The sequence below is a fragment of the Carcharodon carcharias genome, chromosome 32 (genome assembly GCF_017639515.1).
Source record: "Carcharodon carcharias isolate sCarCar2 chromosome 32, sCarCar2.pri, whole genome shotgun sequence".
Lineage (NCBI taxonomy): Eukaryota > Metazoa > Chordata > Chondrichthyes > Lamniformes > Lamnidae > Carcharodon > Carcharodon carcharias.
Window position 1 is genome coordinate 5082789 of NC_054498.1, and position 21338 is coordinate 5104126.

At 50.7% G+C, this 21338-nt stretch overlaps 1 protein-coding gene across 1 annotated transcript in view; it reads right to left on the reverse strand.

Moving 5' to 3' along the window:
* The window catches only part of serinc4 (serine incorporator 4), a 44879-nt gene that overhangs the window by 16634 nt on the left and 6907 nt on the right, over positions 1–21338 (reverse strand). Inside the window, exons 4-5 of the mRNA XM_041178209.1 lie at positions 16530–16623; positions 15591–15802 (exon numbers count right to left, since the gene is read on the reverse strand). Coding sequence (XP_041034143.1) covers positions 15591–15802; positions 16530–16623 — 306 coding nt within the window. The remainder of the gene's footprint in view (positions 1–15590; positions 15803–16529; positions 16624–21338) is intronic.

Below are 21338 nucleotides of genomic sequence, written 5' to 3' on the forward strand. Positions count from 1 at the left end.
ACACAGGACACACTCACACATCAGCACTCACACAGGACACACTCACACAGGACACACTCACACAGGACACACTCACACAGGACACACTCACACATCAGCACTCACACAGGACACACACACACAGGACACACTCACACATCAGCACTCACACAGGACACACACACACAGGACACACTCACACAGGACACACTCACACATCAGCACTCACACAGGACACACACACACAGGACACACACACACAGGACACACTCACATCAGCACTCACACAGGACACACTCACACAGGACACACACACACAGGACACACTCACATCAGCACTCACACAGGACACACACACACAGGACACACTCACACAGGACACACTCACACAGGACACAAACACAGGACACACTCACACATCAGCACTCACACAGGACACACACACACAGGACACACACACACAGGACACACTCACACAGGACACACTCACACATCAGCACTCACACAGGACACACACACACAGGACACACTCACACAGGACACACTCACACAGGACACAAACACAGGACACACTCACACATCAGCACTCACACAGGACACACACACACAGGACACACACACACAGGACACACTCACATCAGCACTCACACACAGGACACACTCACACAGGACACACTCACACAGGACACACTCACACAGGACACACACACACAGGACACACTCACACAGGACACACACACACAGGACACACTCACACAGGACACACTCACAAATCAACACTCACACAGGACACACTCACACAGGACACACTCACACAGGACACACTCACACAGGACACACACACACAGGACACACACACACAGGACACACTCACACATCAGCACTCACACAGGACACACTCACACAGGACACACACACACAGGACACACTCACACAGGACACACACACACAGGACACACTCACACATCAGCACTCACACAGGACACACTCACACAGGACACACACACACAGGACACACTCACACAGGACACACTCACACAGGACACACACACACAGGACACACTCACACATCAGCACTCACGCAGGACACACACACACAGGACACACACACACAGGACACACTCACATCAGCACTCACACACAGGACACACTCACACAGGACACACTCACACAGGACACACTCACACAGGACACACACACACAGGACACACTCACACAGGACACACACACACAGGACACACTCACACAGGACACACTCACAAATCAACACTCACACAGGACACACTCACACAGGACACACTCACACAGGACACACTCACACAGGACACACACACACAGGACACACTCACACATCAGCACTCACACAGGACACACTCACACAGGACACACTCACACATCAGCACTCACACAGGACACACACACAGGACACACTCACACATCAGCACTCACACAGGACAAAATCACACAGGACACACTCACACAGGACACACTCACACATCAGCACTCACACAGGACACACTCACACATCAGCACTCACACAGGACACACACACACAGGACACACTCACACAGGACACACTCACACAGGACACACTCACACAGGACACACTCACACATCAGCACTCACACAGGACACACACACACAGGACACACTCACACAGGACACACTCACACAGGACACACTCACACAGGACACACTCACACATCAGCACTCACACAGGACACACTCACACAGGACACACTTACACAGGACACACTCACACAGGACACACTCACACATCAGCACTCACACAGGACACACTCACACAGGACACACTCACACAGGACACACACACACATCAGCACTCACACAGGACACACTCACACAGGACACACTCACACAGGACACACACACACAGGACACACTCACACAGGACACACTCACACATCAGCAATCACACAGGACACACTCACACAGGACACACTCACACAGGACACACTAACACAGGACACACTCACACAGGACACACTCACACAGGACACACTCACACATCAGCACTCACACAGGACACACACACACAGGACACACTCACACAGGACACACTCACACAGGACACACACACACAGGACACACACACACAGGACACACTCACACAGGACACACTCACACAGGACACACACACACAGGACACACTCACACAGGACACACACACACAGGACACACTCACACATCAGCACTCACACAGGACACACTCACACAGGACACACACACACAGGACACACTCAAACAGGACACACTCACACAGGACACACACACACAGGACACACTCACACAGGACACACTCACACATCAGCACTCACACAGGACACACTCACACATCAGCACTCACACAGGACACACTCACACAGGACACACACACACAGGACACACACACACAGGACACACTCACACATCAGCACACACACAGGACACACTCACACAGGACACACACACACAGGACACACACACACAGGACGCACTCACACATCAGCACACACACAGGACACACTCACACAGGACACACACACACAGGACACACTCAGACAGGACACACTCACACAGGACACACTCACACATTAGCACTCACACAGGACACACTCACACAGGACACACACACACAGGACACACACACACAGGACACACTCACACAGGACACACACACACAGGACACACTCACACAGGACACACTCACACAGGACACACTCACATATCAGCACTCACACAGGACACACTCACACAGGACACACTCACACAGGACACACTCACACAGGACACACTCACACATCAGCACTCACACAGGACACACTCACACAGGACACACTCACACAGGACACACTCACACAGGACACACTCACACATCAGCACACACACAGGACACACACACACAGGACACACACACACAGGACACACTCACACAGGACACACTCACACATCAACACTCACACAGGACACACACACACAGGACACACTCACACAGGACACACTCACACAGGACACACACACACAGGACACACTCACACAGGACACACTCACACAGGACACACTCACACAGGACACACTCACACAGGACACACACACACAGGACACACTCACACATCAGCACTCACACAGGACACACACACACAGGACACACTCACACAGGACACACTCACACAGGACACACTCACACAGGACACACTCACACATCAGCACTCACACAGGACACACTCACACAGGACACATTTACACAGGACACACTCACACAGGACACACTCACACATCAGCACTCACACAGGACACACTCACACAGGACACACTCACACAGGACACACACACACATCAGCACTCACACAGGACACACTCACACAGGACACACACACACAGGACACACACACACAGGACACACTCACACAGGACACACTCACACATCAACACTCACACAGGACACACTCACACAGGACACACTCACACAGGACACACTCACACATCAGCACTCACACAGGACACACTCACACAGGACACACACACACAGGACACACTCACACAGGACACACTCACACAGGACACACACACACAGGACACACACACACAGGACACACTCACACAGGACACACACACACAGGACACACTCACACAGGACACACACACACAGGACACACTCACACATCAGCACTCACACAGGACACACTCACACAGGACACACACACACAGGACACACTCACACAGGACACACTCACACAGGACACACACACACAGGACACACTCACACAGGACACACTCACACATCAGCACTCACACAGGACACACTCACACATCAGCACTCACACAGGACACACTCACACAGGACACACACACACAGGACACACACACACAGGACACACTCACACATCAGCACACACACAGGACACACTCACACAGGACACACACACACAGGACACACACACACAGGACACACTCACACATCAGCACACACACAGGACACACTCACACAGGACACACTCACACAGGACACACTAACACAGGACACACTAACACAGGACACACTCACACAGGACACACTCACACATTAGCACTCACACAGGACACACTCACACAGGACACACACACACAGGACACACTCACACAGGACACACTCACACAGGACACACACACAGGACACACACACACAGGACACACTCACACAGGACACACTCACACAGGACACACACACACAGGACACACTCACACAGGACACACACACACAGGACACACTCACACATCAGCACTCACACAGGACACACTCACACAGGACACACACACACAGGACACACTCAAACAGGACACACTCACACAGGACACACACACACAGGACACACACACACAGGACACACTCACACATCAGCACACACACAGGACACACTCACACAGGACACACACACACAGGACACACACACACAGGACACACTCACACATCAGCACACACACAGGACACACTCACACAGGACACACACACACAGGACACACTCACACAGGACACACTCACACAGGACACACTCACACATTAGCACTCACACAGGACACACTCACACAGGACACACACACACAGGACACACTCACACAGGACACACACACACAGGACACACACACACAGGACACACTCACACAGGACACACACACACAGGACACACTCACACAGGACACACTCACACAGGACACACTCACATATCAGCACTCACACAGGACACACTCACACAGGACACACTCACACAGGACACACTCACACAGGACACACTCACACATCAGCCCTCACACAGGACACACACACACAGGACACACTCACACAGGACACACACACATAGGACACACTCACACAGGACACACTCACACAGGACACACTCACACATCAGCACTCACACAGGACACACTCACACAGGACACACTCACACAGGACACACACACACAGGACACACTCACACAGGACACACTCACACAGGACACACTCACACATCAGCACACACACAGGACACACACACACAGGACACACACACACAGGACACACTCACACAGGACACACTCACACATCAACACTCACACAGGACACACACACACAGGACACACTCACACAGGACACACTCACACAGGACACACACACACAGGACACACTCACACAGGACACACTCACACAGGACACACTCACACAGGACACACTCACACAGGACACACACACACAGGACACACTCACACATCAGCACTCACACAGGACACACACACACAGGACACACTCACACAGGACACACTCACACAGGACACACTCACACAGGACACACTCACACATCAGCACACACACAGGACACACTCACACAGGACACACACACACAGGACACACACACACAGGACACACTCACACATCAGCACACACAGAGGACACACTCACACAGGACACACACACACAGGACACACTCACACAGGACACACTCACACAGGACACACTCACACATTAGCACTCACACAGGACACACTCACACAGGACACACACACACAGGACACACTCACACAGGACACACACACACAGGACACACACACACAGGACACACTCACACAGGACACACACACACAGGACACACTCACACAGGACACACTCACACAGGACACACTCACATATCAGCACTCACACAGGACACACTCACACAGGACACACTCACACAGGACACACTCACACAGGACACACTCACACATCAGCACTCACACAGGACACACTCACACAGGACACACTCACAAAGGACACACACACACAGGACACACTCACACAGGACACACTCACACAGGACACACTCACACATCAGCACACACACAGGACACACACACACAGGACACACACACACAGGACACACTCACACAGGACACACTCACACATCAACACTCACACAGGACACACACACACAGGACACACTCACACAGGACACACTCACACAGGACACACACACACAGGACACACTCACACAGGACACACTCACACAGGACACACTCACACAGGACACACTCACACATCAGCACTCACACAGGACACACACACACAGGACACACTCACACAGGACACACTCACACAGGACACACTCACACAGGACACACTCACACATCAGCACTCACACAGGACACACTCACACAGGACACACTTACACAGGACACACTCACACAGGACACACTCACACATCAGCACTCACACAGGACACACTCACACAGGACACACTCACACAGGACACACACACACATCAGCACTCACACAGGACACACTCACACAGGACACACTCACACAGGACACACACACACAGGACACACTCACACAGGACACACTCACACATCAGCACTCACACAGGACACACTCACACAGGACACACTCACACAGGACACACTCACACAGGACACACTCACACATCAGCACTCACACAGGACACACTCACACAGGACACACAAACACAGGACACACTCACACAGGACACACTCACACAGGACACACACACACAGGACACACACACACAGGACACACTCACACAGGACACACACACACAGGACACACTCACACAGGACACACACACACAGGACACACTCACACATCAGCACTCACACAGGACACACTCACACAGGACACACACACACAGGACACACTCACACAGGACACACTCACACAGGACACACACACACAGGACACACTCACACAGGACACACTCACACATCAGCACTCACACAGGACACACTCACACATCAGCACTCACACAGGACACACTCACACAGGACACACACACACAGGACACACACACACAGGACACACTCACACATCAGCACACACACAGGACACACTCACACAGGACACACACACACAGGACACACACACACAGGACACACTCACACATCAGCACACACACAGGACACACTCACACAGGACACACTCACACAGGACACACTAACACAGGACACACTCACACAGGACACACTCACACAGGACACACTCACACATCAGCACTCACACAGGACACACTCACACAGGACACACACACACAGGACACACTCACACAGGACACACACACAGGACACACACACACAGGACACACACACACAGGACACACTCACACAGGACACACTCACACAGGACACACACACACAGGACACACTCACACAGGACACACACACACAGGACACACTCACACATCAGCACTCACACAGGACACACTCACACAGGACACACTCAAACAGGACACACTCACACAGGACACACACACACAGGACACACTCACACAGGACACACTCACACATCAGCACTCACACAGGACACACTCACACATCAGCACTCACACAGGACACACTCACACAGGACACACACACACAGGACACACACACACAGGACACACACACATCAGCACACACACAGGACACACTCACACAGGACACACACACACAGGACACACACACACAGGACACACTCACACATCAGCACACACACAGGACACACTCACACAGGACACACACACACAGGACACACTCACACAGGACACACTCACACAGGACACACTCACACATTAGCACTCACACAGGACACACTCACACAGGACACACACACACAGGACACACACACACAGGACACACACACACAGGACACACACACACAGGACACACTCACACAGGACACACACACACAGGACACACTCACACAGGACACACTCACACAGGACACACACACACAGGACACACTCACACAGGACACACTCACATATCAGCACTCACACAGGACACACTCACACAGGACACACTCACACAGGACACACTCACACAGGACACACTCACACATCAGCACTCACACAGGACACACTCACACAGGACACACTCACACAGGACACACACACACAGGACACACTCACACAGGACACACTCACACAGGACACACTCACACATCAGCACACACACAGGACACACACACACAGGACACACACACACAGGACACACTCACACAGGACACACTCACACATCAACACTCACACAGGACACACACACACAGGACACACTCACACAGGACACACTCACACAGGACACACACACACAGGACACACTCACACAGGACACACTCACACAGGACACACTCACACAGGACACACACACACATCAGCACACACACAGGACACACACACACAGGACACACTCACACAGGACACACTCACACAGGACACACTCACACAGGACACACTCACACATCAGCACTCACACAGGACACACTCACACAGGACACACTTACACAGGACACACTCACACAGGACACACTCACACATCAGCACTCACACAGGACACACTCACACAGGACACACTCACACAGGACACACACACACATCAGCACTCACACAGGACACACTCACACAGGACACACTCACACAGGACACACACACACAGGACACACTCACACAGGACACACTCACACATCAGCACTCACACAGGACACACTCACACAGGACACACACACACAGGACACACTCACACAGGACACACTCACACAGGACACACACACACAGGACACACACACACAGGACACACTCACACAGGACACACACACACAGGACACACTCACACAGGACACACACACACAGGACACACTCACACATCAGCACTCACACAGGACACACTCACACAGGACACACACACACAGGACACACTCACACAGGACACACTCACACAGGACACACACACACAGGACACACTCACACAGGACACACTCACACATCAGCACTCACACAGGACACACTCACACATCAGCACTCACACAGGACACACTCACACAGGACACACACACACAGGACACACACACACAGGACACACTCACACATCAGCACACACACAGGACACACTCACACAGGACACACACACACAGGACACACACACACAGGACACACTCACACATCAGCACACACACAGGACACACTCACACAGGACACACACACACAGGACACACTCACACAGGACACACTCACACAGGACACACTCACACATTAGCACTCACACAGGACACACTCACACAGGACACACACACACAGGACACACTCACACAGGACACACACACACAGGACACACACACACAGGACACACTCACACAGGACACACTCACACAGGACACACACACACAGGACACACTCACACAGGACACACTCACACAGGACACACTCACATATCAGCACTCACACAGGACACACTCACACAGGACACACTCACACAGGACACACTCACACAGGACACACTCACACATCAGCACTCACACAGGACACACTCACACAGGACACACACACACAGGACACACTCACACAGGACACACTCACACAGGACACACACACACAGGACACACTCACACAGGACACACTCACACATCAGCACTCACACAGGACACACTCACACATCAGCACTCACACAGGACACACTCACACAGGACACACACACACAGGACACACACACACAGGACACACTCACACATCAGCACACACACAGGACACACTCACACAGGACACACACACACAGGACACACTCACACAGGACACACACACAGGACACACACACACAGGACACACACACACAGGACACACTCACACAGGACACACTCACACAGGACACACACACACAGGACACACTCACACAGGACACACACACACAGGACACACTCACACATCAGCACTCACACAGGACACACTCACACAGGACACACTCAAACAGGACACACTCACACAGGACACACACACACAGGACACACTCACACAGGACACACTCACACATCAGCACTCACACAGGACACACTCACACATCAGCACTCACACAGGACACACTCACACAGGACACACACACACAGGACACACACACACAGGACACACTCACACATCAGCACACACACAGGACACACTCACACAGGACACACACACACAGGACACACACACACAGGACACACTCACACATCAGCACACACACAGGACACACTCACACAGGACACACACACACAGGACACACTCACACAGGACACACTCACACAGGACACACTCACACATTAGCACTCACACAGGACACACTCACACAGGACACACACACACAGGACACACTCACACAGGACACACACACACAGGACACACACACACAGGACACACTCACACAGGACACACACACACAGGACACACTCACACAGGACACACTCACACAGGACACACACACACAGGACGCACTCACACAGGACACACTCACATATCAGCACTCACACAGGACACACTCACACAGGACACACTCACACAGGACACACTCACACAGGACACACTCACACATCAGCACTCACACAGGACACACTCACACAGGACACACTCACACAGGACACACACACACAGGACACACTCACACAGGACACACTCACACAGGACACACTCACACATCAGCACACACACAGGACACACACACACAGGACACACACACACAGGACACACTCACACAGGACACACTCACACATCAACACTCACACAGGACACACACACACAGGACACACTCACACAGGACACACTCACACAGGACACACACACACAGGACACACTCACACAGGACACACTCACACAGGACACACTCACACAGGACACACACACACATCAGCACTCACACAGGACACACACACACAGGACACACTCACACAGGACACACTCACACAGGACACACTCACACAGGACACACTCACACATCAGCACTCACACAGGACACACTCACACAGGACACACTTACACAGGACACACTCACACAGGACACACTCACACATCAGCACTCACACAGGACACACTCACACAGGACACACTCACACAGGACACACACACACATCAGCACTCACACAGGACACACTCACACAGGACACACTCACACAGGACACACACACACAGGACACACTCACACAGGACACACTCACACATCAGCACTCACACAGGACACACTCACACAGGACACACTCACACAGGACACACTCACAGGACACACTCACATCAGCACTCACACAGGACACACTCACACAGGACACACACACACAGGACACACACACAGGACACACACACAGGACACACACACACAGGACACACTCACACAGGACACACACACACAGGACACACTCACACAGGACACACACACACAGGACACACTCACACATCAGCACTCACACAGGACACACTCACACAGGACACACACACACAGGACACACTCACACAGGACACACTCACACAGGACACACACACACAGGACACACTCACACAGGACACACTCACACATCAGTACTCACACAGGACACACTCACACATCAGCACTCACACAGGACACACTCACACAGGACACACACACACAGGACACACACACACAGGACACACTCACACATCAGCACACACACAGGACACACTCACACAGGACACACACACAGGACACACACACACAGGACACACTCACACATCAGCACACACACAGGACACACTCACACAGGACACACACACACAGGACACACTCACACAGGACACACTCACACAGGACACACTCACACATTAGCACTCACACAGGACACACTCACACAGGACACACACACACAGGACACACTCACACAGGACACACACACACAGGACACACACACACAGGACACACTCACACAGGACACACTCACACAGGACACACACACACAGGACACACTCACACAGGACACACTCACACAGGACACACTCACATATCAGCACTCACACAGGACACACTCACACAGGACACACTCACACAGGACACACTCACACAGGACACACTCACACATCAGCACTCACACAGGACACACTCACACAGGACACACACACACAGGACACACTCACACAGGACACACTCACACAGGACACACACACACAGGACACACTCACACAGGACACACTCACACATCAGCACTCACACAGGACACACTCACACATCAGCACTCACACAGGACACACTCACACAGGACACACACACACAGGACACACACACACAGGACACACTCACACATCAGCACACACACAGGACACACTCACACAGGACACACACACACAGGACACACACACACAGGACACACTCACACATCAGCACACACACAGGACACACTCACACAGGACACACACACACAGGACACTCTCACACAGGACACACTCACACAGGACACACTCACACATTAGCACTCACACAGGACACACTCACACAGGACACACACACACAGGACACACTCACACAGGACACACACACACAGGACACACACACACAGGACACACTCACACAGGACACACTCACACAGGACACACACACACAGGACACACTCACACAGGACACACTCACACAGGACACACTCACATATCAGCACTCACACAGGACACACTCACACAGGACACACTCACACAGGACACACTCACACAGGACACACTCACACATCAGCACTCACACAGGACACACTCACACAGGACACACTCACACAGGACACACACACACAGGACACACTCACACAGGACACACTCACACAGGACACACTCACACATCAGCACACACACAGGACACACACACACAGGACACACACACACAGGACACACTCACACAGGACACACTCACACATCAGCACTCACACAGGACACAATCACACAGGACACACTCACACAGGACACACTCACACATCAGCACTCACACAGGACACACTCACACATCAGCACTCACACAGGACACACACACACAGGACACACTCACACAGGACACACTCACACAGGACACACTCACACAGGACACACTCACACATCAGCACTCACACAGGACACACACACACAGGACACACTCACACAGGACACACTCACACAGGACACACTCACACAGGACACACTCACACATCAGCACTCACACAGGACACACTCACACAGGACACACTTACACAGGACACACTCACACAGGACACACTCACACATCAGCACTCACACAGGACACACTCACACAGGACACACTCACACAGGACACACACACACAGGACACACTCACACAGGACACACTCACACAGGACACACACACACAGGACACACTCACACAGGACACACTCACACATCAGCACTCACACAGGACACACTCACACAGGACACACTCACACAGGACACACTAACACAGGACACACTCACACAGGACACACTCACACAGGACACACTCACACATCAGCACTCACACAGGACACACTCACACAGGACACACACACACAGGACACACTCACACAGGACACACTCACACAGGACACACACACACAGGACACACACACACAGGACACACTCACACAGGACACACTCACACAGGACACACACACACAGGACACACTCACACAGGACACACACACACAGGACACACTCACACATCAGCACTCACACAGGACACACTCACACAGGACACACACACACAGGACACACTCACACAGGACACACTCACACATCAGCACTCACACAGGACACACTCACACATCAGCACTCACACAGGACACACTCACACAGGACACACCCACACAGGACACACACACACAGGACACACTCACACATCAGCACACACACAGGACACACTCACACAGGACACACACACACAGGACACACACACACAGGACACACTCACACATCAGCACACACACAGGACACACTCACACAGGACACACACACACAGGACACACTCACACAGGACACACTCACACAGGACACACTCACACAGGACACACACACACAGGACACACTCACACAGGACACACACACACAGGACACACACACACAGGACACACTCACACAGGACACACTCACACAGGACACACACACACAGGACACACTCACACAGGACACACTCACACAGGACACACTCACATATCAGCACTCACACAGGACACACTCACACAGGACACACTCACACAGGACACACACACACAGGACACACTCACACATCAGCACTCACACAGGACACACTCACACAGGACACACTCACATATCAGCACTCACACAGGACACACTCACACAGGACACACTCACACAGGACACACACACACAGGACACACTCACACATCAGCACTCACACAGGACACACACACACAGGACACACTCACACAGGACACACTCACACAGGACACACTCACACATCAGCACACACACAGGACACACACACACAGGACACACACACACAGGACACACTCACACAGGACACACTCACACATCAACACTCACACAGGACACACACACACAGGACACACTCACACAGGACACACTCACACAGGACACACTCACACAGGACACACACACACAGGACACACTCACACATCAGCACTCACACAGGACACACTCACACAGGACACACTCACACAGGACACACACACACAGGACACACTCACACAGGACACACTCACACAGGACACACTCACACATCAGCACTCACCCAGGACACACTCACACAGGACACACTCACACAGGACACACACACACAGGACACACTCACACAGGACACACACACACAGGACACACTCACACAGGACACACTCACACATCAGCACTCACACAGGACACACTCACACATCAGCACTCACACAGGACACACTCACACAGGACACACTCACACAGGACACACACACACAGGACACTCTCACACAGGACACACTCACACATCAGCCCTCACACAGGACACACTCACACATCAGCACTCACACAGGACACACTCACACATCAGCACTCACACAGGACACACTCACACAGGACACACTCACACATCAGCACTCACACAGGGCACACTCACACAGGACACACACACACAGGACACACACACACAGGACACACTCACACATCAGCACACACACAGGACACACTCACACAGGACACACACACACAGGACACACACACACAGGACACACTCACACATCAGCACTCACACAGGACACACTCACACATCAGCACTCACACAGGACACACTCACACAGGACACACACACACAGGACACACACACACAGGACACACTCACACATCAGCACTCACACAGGACACACTCACACAGGACACACACACACAGGACACACACACACAGGACACACTCACACATCAGCACACACACAGGACACACTCACACAGGACACACACACAGGACACACACACACAGGACACACTCACACAGGACACACTCACACAGGACACACACACACAGGACACACTCACACATCAGCACTCACACAGGACACACTCACACAGGACACACTCACACAGGACACACTCACACAGGACACACTTACACAGGATACACTCACATTCATATGCATTTTTCAGCTAGACTCACACTGCTTTCCTTTCTCTTTCATCCCTCCACCATTGGCGGCCGTGCCTTCAGCTGCCTGGACTCTAAGCCCTGGAATTCCCTTCCTAAACCTCTTCGCCTCTCCATCTCTCTCTCCTACTTTAAGACGTTCCTTAAAAGCTACCTATCTGACTCAGCCTTTTGTCACTTGTCCTAGTATCTCCTTAATGGGCTTGATGTCAAATTGCATTTGATAAGATTGCTGTGAATTGCCTTGGGATGTTTGACTCTGCTGAAGATGTGAGCTAAATCGATGTTGTTGTGGTGTTACTCACTCTGCTGCACACACTGGCTTCTGGATAAGAACGAGACTATAAAGCAGAGGCAAATGTTTAGGATCAGGAGAGCTTTGTTAATGAGACATCCAGCTGGGTGGGTGTAGAACTTGTACATCAGTGAGAATGCAGTCACAGCCAGCACGTAGAAAATCAGTGTAACAACCAGCACAGCAAGACTCCAACACTTCCCATCTGCAGCTCCCATCATCCTGTTGGAGAGACAGAACCCAATGAATGGGAGCCACAAGTGGTCAATAATGTCTCAAACAATCTCATCCATCCAGGCTCCATCTCAATCTTCCTTTCAATTTTCTCCCCTGCTAAGCATGAGATTGATACAGAGGAAAGAGACCCTTCAGCCCATTCAAGCCCATCATCCAAAAGCACCAAACTCCCAGGACAGGTACAGCACGGGGTTAGATACAGAGTAAAACTCCCTCTACACTGTCCCCATCAAACACTCCCAGGACAGGTACAGCACGGGGTTAGATACAGAGTAAAGCTCCTGGAGAGCATCACAATGAAGTCAAATCCTGTAAACTATCTGTATCCTCTGTGCTCCTCAGGCCTTTTCCCAGTTTGAGTTGTTCCACCTGTGCTGCTTGAACCCCAAGCTGTGGAATTCTTTCCTTAAACCTCTCCGCTCTGAGCTTTTGTTTAAAGTGTTTCTAAAAAGCAACCTCTTTAACCCAACCTTTGGTAACCTCTCCTCATATCCCCACAATGTGTCTCGGTGTCAGGTTGTTGTTCAATAATTGCTTCTCTGAAGCCGCTGGAGATGTTTAATCTCTGCTGATGAATTCCAGTTCTCGATGCTGTTGATGCTGGCACCTGCAGTCAGGGTCACTGCCTGGTGACAGAGTATTTCCCCCTCACCCCGAACGATCGGGAAAGGGTCACGGGGACATTAGACATTAACCAGAGCAATAAACTCACCAGTTCTTGTTCCAGAAGTGTGCAAAAACAGTGATGAGGGAGAGCTGCATCAGGATAAAGAGAAGTGCTCCTGTCACACCAACGTATCGCCAAACTGCACAGCAGGGCCACAGATCCACACAGAAACATCACACAGGAGGGGACAGAAAAGGGGAACATTAGTGAGAAAAGGATGAAGATCTGCAGATGGGGATTATGCTAGGAATTGTTAAACTAAAATATCACCTTCTACCATCCTGCCAGTCACATGATTCAGTGGAGTTGTCGACTAATCACAGGGATCAATCTCAGTCAGTGAGTCTACAACAGACCCAGACATGAGGTGAGGAAACCGCCCCCCAGCACTGGAGAGATTTGGGAACCAGAGGTCCAAAACCACCTGTTCCTTCTGAGCATGTTACACTCCCCACAGATCATGTCTCAGATTATTCTGGATCCCAAAATGTTATTTCATGAAAGGACTGCATCTAATTAATTGGAATTTGAATGAATCAATATAGACTCCTTCCACCATCTCCCTAGGGAAATCTGTTCCATACATTGACCATTCACTCATATTGCTCCTGCCGACTGGTTGCCTCCCCCGACTGCCTGGGGTCTCACATTGACCCCCCCCCCCCACCCCCCACCACTCAGAGACTCAAACTGACCCCCCCAGCCGGCCCGGGGTCATACTGACCCGCCACTCCCCCAGCTGGGGTCTCACATACACCGATCCCCTCCTGTTTGCTAAAGATCTGAGTCTAGGAAAAGTTCAGTTGCAGAATTTACCGTCTGTAATTATCAAAACAGGCCCAAGTTTGATTCTGGTCTGTCCAAGTTAACACAGGAACAGGAAGAGGCCATTCAGCCCCTCAAAACCTGTTACACAGGAACAGGAAGAGGCCATTCAGCCCCTCAAAACCTGTTACACAGGAACAGGAAGAGGCCATTCAGCCCCTCAAAACCTGTTACACAGGAACAGGAAGAGGCCATTCAGCCCCTCAAAACCTGTTACACAGGAACAGGAAGAGGCCATTCAGCCCCTCAAACCTGTTACACAGGAACAGGAAGAGGCCATTCAGCCCCTCGAGCCTGTTACACAGGGACAGGAAAAGGCCATTCAGCCACAATGAAGTGTTTCCTAACTTCCCTCCCGAGTGAGCTCTCTCTGATTTGAAACCTATGTCACCCCATCCTGCTATAGAAATGAAATTCTCTCTATCAACCCTGTCCATTCCTTTTGCCCTTTAACTGTTTACATTCCAGGGAATATAAGCCCAGTTTATGGAATCTGTCCACAGGATCTACCTCTTGGAGCCCTGGCCACATTCTGGTGAATCTGCTCCACACTTTAAGGCCAGCATATAAGGAGCGAACCCCGGAATCTTATAAAGGGCTCCAGATGTGCTCTAACCAGATCCTTGCATCTCCTTTATGTTCCAGCCCTCTAATATATTGGCTAACACTCCATTTGCCTTTTTGATTTTGTACCTGACCCACTGCCATTTTAGTGATCAGTGTACATGGATCCTGAAATCTCTTTGTCTAGTCGCAATTCCTAGCTTTTCCCTACTCAAATATTCACATCTCTCCCTTTTTTTTGGTATCAACTGAACAATCTCACACCTCCTCACACTGAAATGCATCTGCCACAGTTTTACAAACATGCCTAATCTATTAATGTCTCTTTGCAATCTTATGCTCCCATCTACGCTGCTTACTTGACCAGTAACCGTGTTATTGGTGTGGTGGGATATGGTTGTTTATCGTGTTATCAAAGTCATTAATAGATTTAGTGAATATTTGAGGCCCCAGCACAGATCCTGGTGAACACACAGTCACAATCTTGAGTATTGATGGATTCAGAACTGGGGCAAGTATCACCCAGGGTTCCTGCCTCCCTATGAAAGCACATGGGCTGCTGGAAGTCTGTTTGGTTTGTGGTAGAATAGCCAGACACCTCTCGCCATCCAGGCTTAATGGTAAAAGCCAGTCCCTCGAGTCAGGGCAAGGCAGTGTCCATGGCAACTATGCATTTACTAAAGCCAGGACCTTAAGAGAGGAGGAGAGAAACGCAGGACACACGAGCAATATCTTATCCCTCCACCAGCTGGCGTGATGCACTCCCTGGTCGCAGGGCCACCGGAGCGTGAGATGTCCCCACGTTCCCTCCGGCCGTGCTGGTAAACACCAGTGACTTCCTGACTCTCCCGATAAGATGTACATTCCTCGGTTATCCTTCCACAAAAAACCCTCAGCCTCCACAGTGACCCACACCTTATCTCCGTTTAGATCCGGAGCAGAATAACTCCTTGAGCTGCAATGGGGCAGGTGGGTTGGGCAGTATCTTTAGGTGAGAGGAAGGGAAAAGGGGTTTGGAGGCTAATCGGCTGGGACTGTGGTGCTTTCCTGCCATCTGGTGGTCGTCAGTTGACAATACAGCAGCATCAAAATCCAATACAACCGTTCTCACAGCACAGAAGTATTATGTTCAAAACAAAAACAGAATTACCTGGAAAAACTCAGCAGGTCTGGCAGCATCGGCGGAGAAGAAAAGAGTTGACGTTTCGAGTCCTCATGACCCTTCGACAGAAAGCCAGCATAGACATGGCAGGCCAAATAGCCTCCTCCTGTGCTGTAATCTATGTTTATGCTGCACATTAACCTTCTCCTACACATATAAAATACACATGACACCTATAGATAACAACCACACAAAAAACCGTGCTTCTTTAATCAATTACTTTTCAAGCCTGCTCTTTCCTGTCCATAAAGCAAGGAGAAATTAGCACAAAAACAGCCAGCAATTCTCATGTGAGATAAAGGGCAACAAAACAGAAAGGAACGAGATACACAGACTGGAAGGAAAGCGAATATAGAATCATAGATTACAGCACAGGAGGAGGCTATTTGGCCTGCCATGTCTATGCTGGCTTTCTGAAGGAGCAATTGACCTAGTGTCACTGCCCAGCCTTCTCCCTGTAACCCTGCACATTCTTATTTTACAGATAACAATCCAATTCTTTCTCGAATGTCTCAATTGAACCTGCCTCCACCACACTCCCAGGCCCTAACCACTCACTGCGTGAAAAACTTTTTCCACCATCGCTTCTTTTGCCAGTCACCTTAAATCTGTGTCCCTCTCGTTCTCGATCCTTCCACCAATAGGAGCAGTTTCTCCAGTTCTACTCTGCCCAGGCCCCCTCATGATTTTGAACACCTCTATCAAATCTCCTCTCAACCTTCCCTTCTGCATGGATAACAGTCCCGACTTATCCAGTCTATCTAGGTAGCTGAAGTTCCTCATCCCTGGAACCATTCTCGTGAATCTTTTCTGCACTCTCTCCAATGCCTTCACATCTTTCCTAAAGTGGTGCCCAGAACTGGATCCAATACTCCATCTGAGGCTGAAACAGGGATTTATATAACCTCCCTGCACTTGTACCCTATGCCCCTGTTAATAAAGCCCAGGGTACTGTATGATTTATTAATTCCTCTCTCAATCTGTCCTGCCGCCTTCGATGATTTATTCACATATACCCCCAGCTCCCTCTGCTCCTGCACCCCCTTTATTTTATACTGTCTCTCCACATTCTCTACTACCAAAATGAATCACTTCACACTTCTCTGCATTGAATTCCATCTGCCACTTGTCTGCCCACTCCACCAACTTGTCTATGTCCTTTTGAGGTTCTACACTCTCCTCCTCACCGCTCACAATACTTCCAAGTTTGTATCGCCTGCAAATTGTGCTCCGTACACCAAGGTGTTCATTGTTGAAACGTATCAGGAAGAGCAAGGATCCTGGGAAAGACCCCTGGAAAACACCGTGACAAACCTTCCTCCAGTCTGAAAAACATCCATTAACCATTTACATAATAAACTAAAAGCAAAATACTGCAGATGCTGGAAATCTAGAACAAAAACAGAAATACCTGGAAAATCTCAGCAGGACTGACAGCATCTGCGGAGAGGGATACAGTTAACGGTTCAAGTCCGTATGACCCTTCATCTGGACTGAGGAAGGGTCATACAGACTTGAAACGTTACTGTATCCCTCTCCGCAGATGCTGTTAGGCCTGCTGGGTTTTTCCAGGTACTTTTGTTTTTGTTCATTAACCATTGCTCTCTGTTTCCTGTCAATTTTGTATCCGTGTTGCTACTGTCCCTTTTATTCCACGAGCTCTAACTTTTCTCACAAGTCTGTTGTGCGTCACTGTATCAAATGTCTTTTGGAAGTCCATGTACACCACATCGACAGCATTGCCCTCACCAACCCTCTCTGTTACCCCTTCAAAAACATTAAAGCAAATTAGTTAAACATAAACAAACTCATGCTGGCTTTCCTTAACCCACATTTTCCAAAGTGACGATTACATTTTTCCTGGATTAATGTTTCTAGAATCTTCCCTAGCACTGCAGTTAAACTGACCGGCCTGTAGTTACTGGGCTTTTCTGTCCACCCTTCTCAAACAAGGGTGTAACGTTTGCAATTGTCCAATCCGCTGGCCTAGGGAAGATGGAAGAATTATAACCAGCGCCTCCACAATTTCCACCCTCACGTCCCTCAATATCCTTGGATACAACTCATCCGGCCCTAGTGCCTTATCATCTTTAAATACAGACAGGCTATCCAATACCTCCTCCTTATCAATTTCAAAACTTGCAAGTGTCTGAGCTAGTTCCTCTTTCACCACAACCTGCGCAGCATCTTTACCTTGGTAAAGAGTGAGGCAGAGGGATATACAGAGATTAGACAAGGTTAGGGGAGGTGACTATTAGGTAGACCATTGAAGAGCTATTGCAGAAGAACATGAACATAAGAAA